At 45.9% G+C, this 17,969-nt stretch overlaps 1 protein-coding gene across 1 annotated transcript in view; it reads right to left on the bottom strand.

Moving 5' to 3' along the window:
- POLR1A (RNA polymerase I subunit A) overlaps positions 1-17,969 on the bottom strand; it is a 79,009-nt gene that overhangs the window by 58,431 nt on the left and 2,609 nt on the right. Inside the window, exons 2-8 of the mRNA XM_005662406.4 lie at positions 14,458-14,662; positions 12,945-13,094; positions 9,691-9,798; positions 7,739-7,824; positions 7,520-7,623; positions 2,094-2,186; positions 238-343 (exon numbers count right to left, since the gene is read on the bottom strand). Of these exons, the coding sequence (XP_005662463.3) occupies positions 238-343; positions 2,094-2,186; positions 7,520-7,623; positions 7,739-7,824; positions 9,691-9,798; positions 12,945-13,094; positions 14,458-14,662 (852 nt within the window). The remainder of the gene's footprint in view (positions 1-237; positions 344-2,093; positions 2,187-7,519; positions 7,624-7,738; positions 7,825-9,690; positions 9,799-12,944; positions 13,095-14,457; positions 14,663-17,969) is intronic.

The raw sequence follows: 17,969 nt of genomic DNA, 5'->3' as shown, positions 1-17,969 counted from the left end.
CATGGAGAGTCATGTTCCTCAGCCTCTCACCATCCCTACTCACACCCCCCACACTCAGAAACCACATTCCTGCCTTCGGGGAAAACGGAGAGGAAAACATTCCTACCACCTGCAACCTGGGAAGGAACTGCTTTACTTCTCAGTGCCCTTGGCCTTTCCATCCTCTCCTGGGGGACATTACTCAAGTTATCCCACAAGCCTTTTTCAGGTGAAATAAAGTCAATCGAAGGGCATTACCTTGAGGGGGGCACCACCAAGAAATCCAGAAAGAACATACTGGGATTGAACCTGGATTCCAGGCCAACATCTTCCAGTCCCAAAAAGAGGTAATTCAGAAAGAACCCTGTGTTTGAAATACACCAAAAAGATCATTTATATCTACATGTGAGAGCATGGACGACCAAAAAATATTACTGCGTATAAAAGCAACAACAACAACAACAAAACAGAATATAGGACAATGTGTAGAATAAGATCAACTTTTCTTTATAAAAACTAATGAGCAAAAAATAGTCTCTGGGTGCTGTGAGCCTGCACGCAGGGAGGTAATGGGTTTCAGGACGGGTTCTACAGGGATGACGGTGCTTTGCCCAGGGCAAGGATGAGAATCAAAAACTTCCACACGCTCTGGTTATCTTCCTGGACTATTAGACTCTCTCATGATCTCTTTCTCTGACTCTTTCTCACACACACACACTACTTAGCACTACTTAGGTATTTATAAAAAATGTATTCAAAATAAACAAAAATCAAATGAGGAATTCCCCTTGTGTCTCAGATGAAAAAATCTGACTAGCATCCGTGAGGATGCAGGTTCACTCCCTGGCTTCGCTCAGTGGGTTAAGTAGCCAGCACTTTGCCATGAGCTGTGGTGCAGGTCGCAGATGCGGCTGGGATCCAGTGTTGCTGAGGCTGTGGTATAGGCCAGTAGCCGCAGCTCTGATCTGACCCCTAGTGGGAACCTCCAGATGCAACATGTGTGGTCCCAAAAAGACAAAAAAAAAAAAAAAAAAAAAGAGTTGGCCTTCTTAAAAAAAGTTTAAAAACCTTCCATATAGATGCTACCAAGAGTGGATCGTCTATGGATCAAAGCTGTACTTTAAGTTTCTGGGAACTGAAAAAACAAAAAAACAAGCTACAGAGAGAATAAACAGAAGTGTGTTAGGGCCAACAAGACTCCTTTTAACTTGAGTGCTCTTTTCTTCCAACATAACACTTATCCCTTGAGCAGCATTTGCATTTTTAAGTGCTTGTCATTACGCAGTTACATTCAGTGTTCCAAAATGCACTCTCAGAGGGTGGGCGACATGAGGGCTTGAATACAGCACATAGCTTTTCTTATAAAGTCAAAAACTAATGGAAAACTTTCCTCTTCGTAGAGAACTAAAATGTATAAAAAGCCAAATTTTTTAAAAAAAGACATATTAGAGTTCATTTTTGGATTCACAGAGGGAATTCCCATAAAAAACCTTTTTTTTTTTTTTTTTTTTTTTTAAAGAAAAAACCCAAACCTTTTATGGGCATTTAAAACAGGATGAGGAGTTCCGGTCATGGTGCAGTGGGAACGAATCCAACTAGGAACCATGAGGTTGCAGGTTTGATCCCTGGCCTCGTTCAGTGAGTTAAGGATCTGGTGTTGGGCCATGAACTGTGGTGTAGGTGGCAGATGTGGCTCGGATCTGGCGTAGGCCAGCAGCTATAGCTCGGATTAGACTCCCAGCCTGGGAACCTCCATATGCCGTGGGTGGGGCCATAAAAAGACAAAAAAGACCAAAAATAAAATAGGATGAGTTAAACAGTGACCTTTCTAGACATATGTCAAATTGCATTAAGCGGTGCCCCACTTGCAGCTGTCATTTAATGACCAGCCTCAGTTACAGTCATTGTCAAATTCGTGGCTTAAGGTATAAGGACCTTTCCCACATCATCACGCATCAAGGACAATGTACCCTGAAGCCTGCCCCCAAACCTATGGTTTGATTTCAGGAGCGATTTCCAAGAATCACAATTCTGAACAAATACAAATAATGAGACAAGGTAAATAAGTCCGGGAAATCCCAGCCAGGAGACGATAAAGAGCTATTTCTCTAGACCTTCATTCTTCCAGAGGGCAATGAGATGATCTTGGGCACTCAAGGGCGTCAAGTATCCTCGTTTTCCCATCTGAGCTTCCTCGATTCCTGGAGCTGAAGAGGGGGAATCAGAGGACAATAAATCAATTAAAGGCGCTCCCTCCATAATGGGATTGATCACTTCTTTTCCCCACCTGGCCCAGCCTGCAATCTGACCTCAACAATCAATCTCTAGGACAGTAGTACACTCTCTGCTCTGGATTCCCCCACACACCCCCCGAGCTAACTTCTAAAGTAATGAAAACCATAACTATTGTATAAAATCTAATAAAACCGAGCAAAAGAAAAAACAAAAAAAACACCGCTACTCCATCATATTTATCACTATTACCACCTTTAAAATTCTGTTCCAGTCCTTTGGTTCATACCGAAGTTTAGATCATTATAACCCCTAAGATTTATTTTGTATGACTTTGCTCATTTAGGGTCATCTTGTGAGCATTTCTGCACATCACCCCATAGCTGCTGTTATCATTTTTAACGGCTGCATGATATCCCTGAGAGATATTTTCCTGACCCAAGAACACTCTAGGAGTTCCCATCATGGCTCAGTGGAAATGAATCTAACTAGCACCCATGAGGACACAGGTTCAATCCCTGGCCTTGCTCAGTGGATTAAGGATCTAGCATTGCCATGAGCTGTGGTCATAGAGGCAGCTCAGATCCCGAGTGGCTGTGGCGTAGGCTGGCAGCAATAGCTCTGACTCGACCCCTAGCCTGGGAACCTCCATATGCCGTGGGTGTGCCCCCTCCCCAAAAAAAAGAACCAGCTCACTGTAATAGGTGAACATCTGAGTTGATCCCAATTTTTCACTACCATACATTACACTGCGATAAATCACTTTAGGTACACAGCATTTATCAGAAAGGTTCATGGCAGTAGAATTATGGATAAATGAGGATGAACATTTTCATGGGTAAATAGATATTCAATTTCTTCTTACAAAGAGCATGCTGGTGTGTAAGGAGTAGAGTGATTTTGGTTTCTCAGATGAAGCAAGACCACTCTGTGATGATGTTTATCAGCTATAAGTCAGAAAATCACCCTTGGAGCTGCCACTGAGAAGGTGTGGCTCCAAGCATTTAAAGGATTAACAAAGACAATTAACATGACACCTCCTGGTTCAAAACTATCAACCTCTTCTGGAACACATTCATGAAAAAAATTTTTTCTCAATGTTCTTTTTAAAACACACCTCGCAGGGCAGGAACTCTGTCTTCTCTGTGTTCCCAACACCAAAGAGTATCTAGGACCCAGCAAATACTAAGTTTTCACTGGCTTGAATACACATGTTCCATATACTATAAGATAATCTGTATTAAAACTTCCTCTCTTCTCCTATTTTCTACACTTGTAATATCTACCTTTGTTCCACCTCCAATTCTCCAGTTGGTCTCTTTACCAACTACAGAAGATGCATGATCCAAAGTTTTTAGAGAAATCTGTAACTTGGATAACAATTAATAAATGGACTATAATTTATAAATTTAGTCTCCATTAGTAGGCATTTAAGTCACTTCCAATTGTAAACTATTTAAACAGTACGGTGGGCATGCCTAATTCTTAGGCTAAAACCATAAAAGCGGAACTGCTAGTTCAAGAGGTGACACATTTAAAACGTTGATTCCTATAAAAGCAAAACATTTCAACCAGTTAATGCACTGAAGGCAGTGTGGAGACGCACTGATGAGAGGCTCTGACCTTTAGGAATAACCACAGATTAGAAAGTTACGTGTGTTCGGTGGGGTAAGAAAAAGACCTCATTAACCTAAAGAGCAATTTTTTGTGGGCATTTCTGGAAACAAATTCTCTCTTGCTAAACAGGCTTGCATGGCTAAGGAGGAGCTGAATCTGGCAGCTCTCCACCCCAGCTCCTGTCCCAGAGATTGCTGGTATGGAAAGTGGTCACGTTCAGGCTAACTGGCCTTGTTCTCTCGAAAGCTCTGAGTCAGAAGAGGCCTTCAGGGAGTTCCCATTGTGGCTCAGAGGGTTATAAACCTGACTAGTATCTATGAGGACTTGGGTTCGATCCCTGGCTTCACTCAGTGGGTTAAGGATCTGGGGTTGCCACAAGCTGCAATGTAGGTCACAGATGCAGCTTGGATCTTGTGTTGCTAAGGTTGTGGCGTAGGCTGGCAGCTGATTCAACCTCTAGCCTAGGAACCTCCATATGCCACGGGTGTGGCCCTGAAAAAAAAAATTCTCATTTGAAAATGCTAACATGCACCATGGGGCCTGATGAACATGGGAGCATAGTGAACTTCACAAACCTAGAGGGAACCGTGAGCACATGGGAACCACTGAGGCACAGGCCTCACTGCCTGGGCCCCTCTGAACCAGGATCTTGGCCAGACCCTCGCTCAGAGCGCTCACCTGCCTTGCTCACCTGCCACATCACCTCTACATGGCATACTGACCAGCATCACCTGCAACCTCCCCCGAGAGCAGAGGCCCCAAGGTCAGGTCTCCACCTTGGCACAGGGCTCGGCCATAGGTAGGGTCCTTGACGCAAGGCAAAGGGCCCAACATGTAAACACTGGCTAAGCACTAAAAGCCCAATCCAAAACCCATCGAAAGACAACCGCTGACTTGTTTCGAGTGCAAAGAATTTGGGGTGGTGCCATCATAGTCTCATAGCTGCAGTGAAGATTACTGCAAAGAGTGGATTTTGCAAAGGCACTGAAAGGCTACCTGTTAGATATTCACCCCAAGGAAATGGTTACCTTCTAGAATTCCGACCACCCTTATGTTCAATCTATGAATATTTTCTTTTCCTTTCTTCTTTTTTGGGATTTAACTGTCACATACAGAAGTTTTCAAGCCAGGGACTGAATGTGAGCCGCATCTGGGACCTTTGTCACAGCCACAGCAATGCCAGATCCTTAAACCACTACAACGGGCTAAAGACCGAACCAACAGTGCCACAGAGACAACACTGGATCATTAACCCACTGTGCCATAGCGGGAACTCTACAACCTATGACCATTTTCTAAGGTGCCCTTAAAGCCAGAGCAGCAGTTTCTAACCTTAAAAAATTGTTTCAAAATCTGTATATAGTGTAGGAAAATCTATCCTCGTGGTTATTAATGGTTAACCATTAAATAGGCTTTCTAAATGGTGTTCTGGATTGGATCCTGGAACATAAAAAGGATATTACTGGATAAAGTGGAGAAATCAAAAAAAAAATCTGCAGTTAATAATATTTTTGAATATCTAACAATAGATGTTCACCAATGTGAACATCTCAGTTTTGACAAATGCAACACAGTGATCTAAGACGTTATATTAGGGCACACTGAGTAAAGAGTACACAAGAGGCGTTCCCTGGTGGCCTAGTAGTTAAGGATTTAATTTAGCTTTGTCACTGCTGTGTCTCAGGTTCGATCCCTGGCCCAGGAACTTTCTCACGTCACAGAAAGTGAATACAAAGGAATTCTTTACACCATGTCTGCAACCCTTCTCTATGTCTAAATTAATGTGAAATAGAAGGTTTATTTAAAAAGTAATAATGGGAGTTCCCATTGTGGCTCAGTGGGTTAAGAACCTGATAGTACCCATCAGGATGCAGGTTCGATCCCTGGCCTCACTCAGTGGGTTAAAGATCCAGTGTTGCCACAGTGTAGGTCATAGATGTGGCTTGGATCTGGCATTGCGGTGGTTGTGTTGTCGGCTATGGCCTAAGGCTCCAATTCGACCCCTAGCATGCAAACTTTCATATGCTGTGGTGCGGCCCTAAAAAGGCAAAAAAAAAAAAAAAAAAAAAGTAATAATAAACAGGTTTGCTATTGTTATGGTCTAAAAATTTGTATTTCCTCAAGTTTTATGGGTTGAAATCCTAATCCCCAAGATGGTGGTGTGCTGGGAGGGTGCAACTTTGGGAGGTGATTAGGTCATGTGGGTGCAGCTCTCATGACTGGGATTGCTGTCCTTGTGAAAAGACCCCAACAGAGCTCCCTTGGCCCTCTCCCCATGTGAGGTTTTAGGAAATAGTTGGCCGTCAGTGAGGAAGCGGGCCCTCACTAACTCCGAGTGTGCCAGCACCACAATCATGGATTTCCTGATCTCCACAATGTGAGCAATTTGTTGTGTATGAGCCACTCACTCTATGGTAGTTTTGTTACAGCAGCCCAAAGAGGCTGACACAGTTACTTGCCATAGTCCTCAAGAGTCCGCAATTCCAGGAGAATTTATTTCCTTGACTATTCCATGATCTTGAACTCTGGGATAAAGCTTAGAAGCAGTCTGCACGTGAAATTCCCTCAACTCTGGGCAAGAATTTCTGTTGCTGCCACTAAATAAGAGTTTAGAACCCAAGTTCCAAGAAGCAACCTTCTCTAAGCCACTCGGAACAAGCAGCAGAGTGAGGTGTCAATCACAGGTGATGCTTTTTCTACTCTGGCACATTGGGGCACAAAAACAAAAAATGAAGGGTCAGCATGTACAGAGCACAGGTTATACAGAAGGCCCTGATCTCAGTACTTCAAATGGAATGGCTTATTTAACCTTCACCACTGCACAAGAAAAAACAAAAAACACACCCAAACAAACTTACAACTACAAAAAAATTTAGGAGTTCCCATTGTGGTGCAGCGGAAATGAATCCGACTAGGAACCATGAGGTTGCAGGTTCAATCCCTGGCCTCGCTCAGTGGGTTAAGGATCCAGCATTGCCATGAGCTGTGCTGTAGGTCGCAGATGCAGCTTGGATCCCACGTTGCTGTGGCTCTGGCGTAGGCTGGCAGCTACAGTTCCGATTAGACCCCTGGCCTGGGAACTTCCATGTGCCTCAGGTACAGCCCTAAAAGGACCAAAAAAAGAAAAAAAGACAAAAAAATTTAAAAGCAGGAGCACTAAGTCTCTCAAATTTCTTCCCAGGTACCCCCAAAGACGGGGCAGAGCTGAGCGGGAGACACTCCACTCCAGGGATAGGCGAGGACAGCCAGGAGCAGCCTTCAGGAGGCGCTAACATTCCTCAGGTGCTTGCGGTTCTTCTTGAAAATTCACCTGTATCTTAGCTCAAAATAAACCCACTCTTACTTGACAACAAAAAATTGTTCTAAATACCTGCCAAGTAAATTTCTTAATTTCTTCTTCACAAATCTTTCAGAAAATCGATCACCCTGAGGCAAGACATGCCTCGTTCAGCCTGTGGGGCTCTGCGTCGTGCTGTGGCCCGCCTGGCAGCTCTGCAGGAGGCCGGGGCTGGGTGCCCACCAGGATGCCCGCCAGCCCTAAGAAGCGGGACGCCTCCCATCAGCAGGCCCACCACAAACTCGCTGCTGAGAAAAGCAGTGCGGAGGACCAGAGATGCCCAAGGCTCGGGACACGTCTAAGGGCCACACAAGAAAAACACGCCCAGGGCCTCCCACGGCCGGGCCTGCTTACCCTGAGGCTCGGCGTCCTTCTGGTCAGCCTTCCTGTGTACCATGGCTGGGTACGTGATCGTCAGTTTGCTGTTGTGCTCCTTGCGGACAACTGACCGCCCGGTTCTAGACATGAGGACAGTCGTGAGGGAAAAACCCCATGTGGCGCTGAGTAACAGCTGTGGGTGACCGGCCGAGGCTCCTCCCTGGGCGGACGGGGAGGCAGGAGCCCGGTACTCACCTGCAGTGGGGGCATCGCTTGGCAGTCATGTGCGCCTTCCAGAAAGAAGCAATGAGCTTGCTCCTGCTCTCGCAGACGTTTTTCACCTGTTGAAAAAAAAAGCAGGGGCCTGAGGGTGCCATTTTGCAGAGAATCCAGCAGGTATTCATTTTGCGGCTGTCACCACTGTGGAAAAAACAGAGGAAGCCACCACCCTCCTTTGTGGGGGTGGGGGGATGGTTTTTGGCCCCGCCTGGGGCATACGGAACTTCCTGGGCCAGGGTTCAAACCCACCCCACACCAGTGATCCAAGCTGCTGCAGTGACAACACCAGATTCTAAACCCATTGAGTCACAAGGGAACTCCATCACCCCCCTTTCTTTTTTTTTTTTTTGTCTTTTTGCCATTTCTTGGGCCACTCCCACGGCATATGGCGGTTCCCAGGCTAGGGGTCTAAAAGGAGCTGTAGCTGCCAGCCTACACCACAGCCACAGCAATGCAGGATCCGAGCCGCGCCTGCGACCTATACCACAGCTCGCGGCAACGCCAGATCGTTAACCCACTGAGCAAAGCCAGGGACTGAACCCGCAACCTCATGGTTCCTAGTCGGATTCATTAACCACTGTGCCATGACGGGAACTTTTTTATTTTATTTATTTTTATTTTTTTTGTCTAACCTCACCCCCCTTTCTTAAAGTTTTCCAGAGCACTCTGATAGAGCCAAGCTCTGCCAATCACTGAGTGACTTCTGTCCTCGTTTACAGCATGTGAATGGGAATAAAAACCCCTTCACCAAGTTGTGACTGAGATAAAGAGATCACAGTGGGCACGTGGAATACACTAGGGATCAATAAATGCTACCTTAAGACAAAGCTAGAGTTCCCACTGTGGCTCAGCAGGTTACCAACCCAACTAGTATCCATGAGGACGCAGGTTTGATCCCTAGCCTCACTCAGTGGGTTAAGGATCCGGTGCCGTCATGAGATGTGGTGTAGGTCACAGACATGGCTTGGATCCAGCATTGCTGTGGCTGTGGTGTAGGCCAGCAGCTATAGCTCTGATTAACCCCTAGCCTGGGAACTTCCATATGCCACAGGTGTGGCCCTCCTGCTGCCCCCACCAAAAAAGACAAACCTCTCTAGACGTAGTTGCCGCCTCCCTCAGATGGACCTCAGGGGTCTGAGGAAGGCACACCCTCAGTTAAGCGACACGAGTGGCTCTGGGCTGGCTGCAAATGAGGAACCCCCAGGAGCTTCTGTACCCTCCACTTAGGCCCCAGCACAGAGCAATTAAATCCGAATCTTGGGTCCCGGCAGGTTGATTATCGCCATCGCTCATTTCCTGAACAATTTAACACTTAGACAGGTGCAATGTGGGGATGGGAAGGCGGCAGTCTTTTAGTGTTGGAGGGGAAAGAAGACCAGGACACCAGCCTCACTCTCCAAGTGAGCTCGTAAAACAGAGCCTCACTGGATGCTGTATGTCAAAGTACCAAATTTCATCAACCTTCTCAATGGTTCTATGGGCAGGCATCAAAGAGGGCATGGTGGCTCAGGGATGGTTATGAAACTTACGAGGTCACGTGCCTTTAGCTTTTCCTGTTTGTTTGTTTTTTTGCTTTTTAGGGCTGCACCTTTTTAGGGAGGCATGTGGAAGTTTCCAGGCTAGGGGTCAAATCGGTGCTGCAGCTGCCAGTCTACACCACAGCTCATAGCAATGGGGGATCTGAGCTACATCTGCAACCCACATCACAGCTCACAGCAATGCTGGATCCTTAACCCACTGAGCAGGGCCAGACATCAAATCTGGGTCCTCATGGATGCCAGTTGGGTTGATAACCTCCTGAGCCACAGCAGTAACTCCCAGGCCTTTAGCTTTTGGGAAGCCAAAGGATACACAAATGACAGTGCAGAGGGAACTGTGATAATTATGCTAAAAACTCAGTGTTGGGGGAGTAGAGACGGGTAACTCACATGTGAGCCATGGGATCCCAAGAGGTTGTTCTGTACGATTGTGGCTGTATACTGCTCTAACTCCTCCTGAATTTCAGAGGCCGTAGGATCAGGATTTTCTTCCAGAAACTGAAAGACAAAAACCATATTATCAAAGAAAAGCAAATCCATGATGAGCAGCACCACGAGCCTCTCCGAGGGTGGTAAGCTTTCATTTCATAGGAGAGAAGAAAGCTCAGGGCTGCTGGGGTGCACTTTCAAAACAGTGAGGCAACACTGCTGTTGGGGGAAAGAAAAAAAAAATCAAAATTGAGAATATTCTGCTTCCAATAGCGGTAGGCCTGATTATTTAGACCAAAGCAAAAAGTGGAAAGAACCAAGGCAGGATACAGTAGCTTTTAAAATGTAAAGCTCTGAAGAGCTGACAGGACAGCGAGGGGTAACCAGGCCACACGGAGGGAAAATGGGAATCCAGGTCCAAGAGCAGAAGCCGAGGCTGCTCTGAGGCAGGGCTGCTGTGCTGAACCGCTCCAGGCCAACCAAAGCGTGGCCACGTCCCTCAGGGGAAGATACCAACAGACTTCTGATGCTCCCTGGAGCTGCACAATGTGACAACATACCACAACTCAGGAATTTTTTTTTTTTTTTTTTTGGCCACCCCACAGCATATGAAGTTCCCAGGCCAGAGATCAGATAGGAGTCGCAGGTGCAACCTAAGCTACAGCTGCAGCAATGCCAGAGCCTTAACCCACTACACTGGGCTAGGGAACAAACCTGCGACCCAGAGCTCCCAAGACACGGCTAATCGAATTGCGCCACAGCAGGAACTGTGGAACTTGTCTTTTTGAGGGCCTTGAATGATGAAGCGGACAGAAATCAAAGCCTAGAGTCCATGCAATGACAGGAATCTAACAGGATGCCTTCCTCCCACATCCCACCCCACAAACCCAGGAAGCCAGAGCTCCTAAGGGAAAAAACAGATCAGCCCAGGAACAGAACCACCTGGACACCCATTGCCTGCAGCCCAGGGAGCGTTCAGCCTTGAACATGGACTACAATGGTCCCCGGGCCACCAAGCACACTGCAGAAGCAACAAGACTTCTCTCTGGAGGAACACAGCTTCAGCCTACACCTCGACTTATTTCCACAAAAAATGTTTTAAGTACCAAGTGTCAAAAATAAGCATACAAGGAGGGGAAAGAGAGAGGGACAATAACTTTTTGGGGTTTTTTTTTTTTGGCCACACCTGTGACATGCAGAAGTTCCAGGGCCTGGGATGAAACCCGAGCCACAGCAGTGACAACATGGAATCGTTAACCACTAGGCTCCCAGAGAAGTCCAAGAACAAGATGTTGATGTTGAAGATCATCATATGCATGATGGTGACTTTGTAACTATTTGCTAGACTACATATGGTTAATGCATTTCTGTGTGTATGTGTTACTAAAAGTTTTTATTTATTTATTTTTTGTCTTTTTGCCTTTTCTAGGGGCACTCCTGCGGCATATGAAGGTTCCCAGGCTAGGGGATCGGAGCTGTAGCCGCTGGCCTATGCCAGAGCCATAGCAACGCCAGATCCAAGCCATGTCTGTGACCTACACCACAGCTCACGGCAACGCTGGATCCTTAACCCACTGATTGAGGCCAGGCATCAAACCCGCAACCTCATGGTTTCTAGTCGGATTCGTTAACCACTGAGCCACGATGGGCACTCCTAAAAATTTTTTTTTTACAGTTGCAGTTCTTTAGGCATCATTAATGATTTCATGGCTACCAATGTGACACTTTAGATGAAATGGACAAATTCCTTAAAAAAGTATAACTTACTCTGAAGAAAGGCTTAAGAAAGTCCTTCTCTCTCACCATCTCTCTTTTGGACAATCTGAACTTAGGTTAACTTCTCAGCTGCCCGCACAGGCAAAGCTGCTCTTCCCTTAATGCTTTCCTTGCCCTGCTTGGGCTCTGACCACCCACACCAGGCCACACCACTGGTAGGAATCCTATCTGCTCTACCACCTCACTTTACTAAGACTGAGTCATTCAAGAAAGGGAAGGGAAAGAGGAAAGGCGAAAGGTTTCCCTTTGTGACAAGAGACAAGAATGCAAGCTACCCCTTCAATCCAGTAATGTAAATCCTGGCCACCAAAATAAGGTCTGAACAAGAAATGAAAGATAAAAAGACTGAAAAGAAATAAAACTGCTATTATTCACAGGCAACATGATTGCGTCAAACATCTAAAACAATCTATAAATACAGCATTAGAATCGATGAGATGCTCTTGATGGGCTATTTCATAGACAAATCCATAAGGAGTTGCCCTGGTGGCTCAGCAGAAACGAATCTGACTAGTATCCACAAGGATGCAGGTTTGATCCCTGGTCTTGCTCATTGGGTTAAGGATCCAACGTTGCCGCAGCTGTGGCTCAGGTTTAAACTCTGGCCTAGGAACTTCCATATGCTATGGGTGTGGCCATTAAAAAAAAAAAGAAAGAAAGAAAAGAAAAAACCCCAGTGTCACCAGTGGTAGAACAACCTGACAGCAAGTGCCTCCTAAAATGGTAAAAAGAATCCAATATTGTGTAGATGCATTCTTAACAAAATATGAATCTCATGAGGAAATAATGAGACACAATGAGAAATTCTACAAGACAACTGGCCTTATGTCTTCAAAGTATCAAGAAAAGGACTTTTCTTGAGTAAAACATCCTAGGAGTTCCCATCATGGTGCAGTGGAATCGAATCCAACTAGGAACCATGAGGTTGTGGGTTCGACCCCTGGCCTTGTTCAGTAGGTTAAGGATCCAGCGTTGCTGTGAGCTGTGGTATAGGTCACAGACGTGGCTCAGATCCTGTGTTGTGGTTGTGATGTAAGCTGGCAGCTGTAGCTCCGACTGGACCCCTAGCCTGGGAACCTCCACATGCCGTGTGTGGCCCTAAAAAAAAAGCCAAAAAAACCCCACAAACAAACAAAAGACATCCTACATTAAAACAGACCAAAGAGATGACACAAACCAAAGCAATGCATGAACTTTAGCTGGACTCTGGATCTGGGCAGGCGGGGAGCTCACTGATGAGCAAAATGGTACATGCTGTTTTCATTAACACATCTTCAGCTATTCTTACGGTTTCATGTTTTCATGCCTAGCTATTGGTGCCCAGTTATAAGACTTAACGCTCAACCATCCCAGTGACTGTTCTTAGGACTCAACACAAACAGCACTTGTTCCCACCACTCTGGCTGGTCTGACTGCTGTGACAATCACAACCCACCTACCCTGTATAGAATTCTCTCGAGCTCGTACACTGCTTGCAGGGCCCCGACTTCCAGAACTCTCAGCTGGCAGAGTAGGAGGTGAATCACAGCCCGGGGACAAGTCAGCATGTGACAGTTTAAACAGGATCCCCGGAGCAGCAGGTAAAGTTTCTGAAGACAGGGAACAAAAGAAACACGATATTAGAAAGTCAAAATGATTTACAACATTCTCACGATTTTTGCTTTTACGTAGTCAGTTTACTCCTCTAAGCATCCCACTATATGCCTGAAAAGTCCTTCTTCATCTTAAGAACCAGATACATATTCCTCTATATTTTCTCTTATGGCTTCATTTTAACCCGTTAAAATTAGAAATTTACTTTGCGTCTAGGGTCAGCCACTATTTTTATTTAACTACTTAGATTTAATGCTGACTTAAATACTGAAAATGAGTTAGCATATTCCACCTAAAATATTTAGTATTGAACCAAGAATTCTCTTCCCCCAACATGACTAAAAGACAAAAATCACATCCATCTACACTATATCATCTGTGTAGCTTAAAACCAACCCTGGAGGCTGGGTTAACTGATGTAGAGGCTGAAAGTGTACAAGGAGGATTCTGGCCAGTAACTTCATGCTCAGCTCAGCGCCGGGCCTTCTCGAGCTTTTTCCTCCTGTCACTAAGTGAGAGCCTACACATTCACCTGAAGGGCCCAGGGAGCCCTGGAGAATTCCAAAGTCCTCTACTGCCAGGGAAGCTCCATCCAGAGTTGTGAAGGACACAAAGCCCCCAAAACGAAAGGTATAGGGGACAAATCTGATGTGTTCACCCTCGGGGTAGACAGAACCCAGCTGTGGCTCTCCTCAATGGGAATCAAGTTGAAGATCCTTTCGGCAGAGCCAGAGAGCAAGCTGAATGTGCTGGATTTGGCCCCTTGAGACTTTAATCTCGTTTTAATTTTTTTTTTTTTCTTTTTTTAGGGCCATACCCACGGCATATGGAAGTTCCCAGGATAGGGGATGAACCAGAGCTACAGCTGCCGGCCTACACCACAGCCACAGCAACACCCGATCCAAGCTGCAACTATGACCTACACCTCAGCTCATGGCATTGCCGGATCCTTAATCCACTGAATGAGGCCCAGGGATTGAACCCAATTCCTCATGGATCCTAGTTGGATTTGTTTTCACTGAGTTACCATGGGAACTTCCTTTAATTTTCATTTAAAAAAATTTTTTATAGTAACTATTTTTTAAAACATTTTCCTGAAGCATAGCTGACTGAGAATGTTGTGTTAATTTCTGCTGCACAGCAAAAGCCATTCAGTTATACGCATGTATGTTTTCATCTTCTTTCCCATTATGGTTTATCGCTCCTCAAGGTGTTAAAGTGCAGAGTAAAGAGAACTTTAACTCAAGAGTGCCTGGAGCTAACCTCCTGAGACACCACCTCTGGGGAGAGGGGGGCATGCTCAAATCCCAACCGCAGCCCTGGGACCCTCTCGGCCAGGGCAGCCCAAACAGGACGTACATCAAAGAGCAGAGGATTGTACACAGTGAGCGGGAGTTCGATGTGGCCCAGGTGCCCGGGGCAGTTGTTGAAGTCCTGCACACAGGTGGAGCACACCTCTTTGGAATCCGGAGGGCCCAGGGCTAAGTCATACAGGCCATTTGCCGAAGGGTTCCCCAGGCTATCCAGATACCGAGGGTTCGTGATGGACTTGACGCTTAACTTCCTAGGGAGACAGAAAAGAGCAGGGAAGATGAAGGTTAACCAGCTTCTAGGATATTTCCTCTTCGACACTCGCTTACAAAGCAATGATTTAGTTAGCGTCTGCAGACATGCTGACAGCTCCAGGAGGCAGACTCTGTGTCCACTTTGTCCCCTACCACAGCTCAGCACTTAGCAGAGAGCCTGCACACAATAGCTGCTCAATGAATATGTGCTGAAGCTGGGAGAATGAGTGGTAACATCTTTGGGGGTTTTTTGGCCATGCCTGCAGCATATGCAAGTTCCTGGGCCAGGGACTGAATCTGAGCCGCAGCTGTGTCCTACACCACAGCTGCAGCAATGCTGGATTCTTAACCCACTGCGTGGGGCCAGGGATCAAAACCTGAGCCTCTGCAGGGCTGCTGCAGTCAGATCCTTAACCTACTGCACCATAGCGGGAACTGCGGTAATACCTTTAAAAACCAGATTTAGTGCACATCTTGCCCTTGCTGAACATGTTGGAAGGCTTTACACAAAGAAGTTTAGTATGTGCTACATGTCAAATGTAGCATTATGAGCAGCGTTTAGTCTGACTTTAATCCTCTGAGATGGGCATCACTGTATGCATTTTTCAGAGGAGGAAACAGGCTCAGAGTGGTTATGCAATTTAATCCAGGTGACAGAGCCCAGAATGGTGGGGGTGGGGTTGAGATACAGACCAGACCTAACCCCAAAGCCCACATGGATCAATAAAGGGGAGGTGACCCAATAATCTCAGTATGTATGAATAGTAAAATGTGAAAAATTAAACATAAGTATGCAAACCTTTGAGAAATAATAATCTGCTTTACTAAAGTTTCCATCACAGTAATTTTTTTTTTTTTTCTTTTTAGGGCCGTACCCAAGGCATATGGAGCTTCCCAGGCTAGGATCTAATTGGAGTTACACCACAGCCACAGCAACGCCAGATCCAAGCTGCATCTACAACCTACATCACAGCTCACGGCAATGCCGGATCCTTAATCCACTAAGCGAGGCCAGGGATCGAACTGCAACCTGATGGTTCCTAGTCAGATTCGTATCCGCTGCACCACAATGTGAACTCCCATCACAGTATTTTATGTTGGTTTAAAGAGGGCTCCTGGAGTTCCCGTCGTGGTGCAGTGGTTAACGAATCCGACTAGGAACCATGAAGTTGCGGGTTCGATCCCTGGCCTTGCTTAGTGGGTTAATGATCTGGTGTTGCCGTGAGCTGTGGTGTAGGTCGCAGATGTGGCTCAGATCCCGGTTTCTGTGGCTCTGGCATAGGCTTGTGGCTACAGCTCCAATTGGACCCCTAGCCTGGGAATCTCCATGTGCCTTGGGAGCGGTCCTAGAAAAGGCAAAAAGCCAAAAAATAAAAATAAAATAAAATAAAATAAAAAGTAGGGCTCCCATGGGACACCGCACTACTTTCACCAAAACTATATTCATGCCAAGTTTACTTTTCAACTTTTTTTTTTAATTTAGAAAATAACGAAATCCAAGTCTCACAACCTAGAGAAAACTCCTCTGAATAAACTTCTATGAATACTTTTTTTAAAACTATAACTGGGTCATTTGGTATTTCTAACACTGCACTTGTCATGTTCATTTTGCATTAAGTAAGTGTTTTTAGGTCACTAAAAAGAATTTGGAAGTGTAATTCTTAAAAACTACAAAATCTTTCATCATATGGCAATTAACAGAATTCATTTAGCCAAACTCCACTGTAAGTAAGCTTATGCCACCTATCTGCATAAAGATTTTTGCATAGAATAATTCAAACTTCTATTTCCTAAAAATATAATCCTTTCCTTGGTGGAGCAAAATTCTTTAATTAAAGGGGGTGAACTGTTTTGAAACTCCTGATATAATCCACCACCTTGGCATTCCTGAAAAGGTAGGTTAACAATAGACTGCCCACCTGTCCTAACCAGCATGGAGTCTTAGCACTTAAAAACTATCCAAATTTGGAGTTCCCATCGTGGCACAGACTAGGAACCACGAGGTTGCGGCTTTGGTCCCTGCCCTTGCTCAGTGGGTTAAGGATCCGGCATTGCCGTGAGCTGTGGGGTAGGCTGCAGACTCAGCTAGGATCCCGAGTTGCTGTGGCTCTGGCATAGGCCGGTGGCTACGGCTCAGATTAGACCCCTAGCCTGGGAATCTCCATATACCTCGGAAGCGGCCCTAGAAAAGGCAAAAAGACAAACAAACCAAAAAAACTATCCAAATTTAAGGTGAAAAAAATGCTACCTGTTGTCACTTAAATTAACCTTATTATTATTATTATTATTTTTTATCTTTTTGCCATTTCTTGGGCCACTCCAGTGGCATAAGGAGGTTCCCAGGCTAGGGGTCAAATCGGAGCTGTAACCACCAGCCTATGGCAGGGCCACAGCTACACGGGATCCGAGCTGCGTCTGCGACCTACCCCACAGCTCACGGCAACGCCGGATCCTTAACCCACTGAGTAAGGCCAGGAACCGAACCCGCAACCTTATGGTTCCTAGTCGGATTCGTTAACCACTGAGCCTTTTTATTATTTTTTAAAGCCGCTGCAGTGACATCAGATCCTTAACCCACTGTGCCACAAGAGAACTCATTTCTCCACATTCTTACCAACACTTTTTGCCATCAGACTTTTTGATTCTAACCATCCTAGAGTATGATGTAGTCTCTCACTGTGGTTTTTTTTTGGGGGGGAGGGGGGTGTGGGGAGCTGCACCTGTGGCATGTGAAATTTCCTGGGCCAGGGATTGAATTTGTGCCACAGCAGAGATCCAAGCCACTGCAGTGACAACACTGCATTCTTAACCCACTGTGCCACTTCTCACATCAATGAGAAGAGGGAGTGAGCCATGCAGTTCTCTTACAGGAGGAAGAAGCAGGGAGTGCAAGGACCTGAGGTGGGTGTGTGCCTATGGTGCTCTGGGAACAGCCAGGAGGCCAGGGAGAGTGTAGCAGTGAGTTCAGAGAAATAGCAGGGGCCAGAAAGGCCCTTGCAGGCCATTTTAAGGGCTTGGCTTTTACTCCAAGTGACATGAGAAGCTATTAGAACCTAGCACAATACAAGGGGGGATAGCCATTGAGCTTTCTCAACCCTGCACTCAAATAGGTCTACAATGTATGGGTGTACATCTGCTCATACAGTTCCCTGTCTGAAAACACCACAGTGAACTTTTAAAAAATTAGAGCATCTTAAAACGCTTTTGGGAGTTCCTGTCGTGGCGCAATGGTTAACGAATTCGACTAGGAACCATGAGGTTGCGGGTTCGATCCCTGCCCTTGCTCAGTGGGTTAACGATCCGGCG

The sequence above is a fragment of the Sus scrofa genome, chromosome 3 (genome assembly GCF_054392235.1).
Source record: "Sus scrofa isolate SSC_HxYL_T2T_F1_AM1 chromosome 3, Sscrofa_HxYL_maternal_Yorkshire_Landrace_v2.0, whole genome shotgun sequence".
NCBI classification, from domain to species: Eukaryota; Metazoa; Chordata; class Mammalia; order Artiodactyla; family Suidae; genus Sus; species Sus scrofa.
The sequence above is the reverse complement of the archived record's forward strand: the minus strand, read 5'-3'. Positions and strand labels throughout refer to the sequence as shown.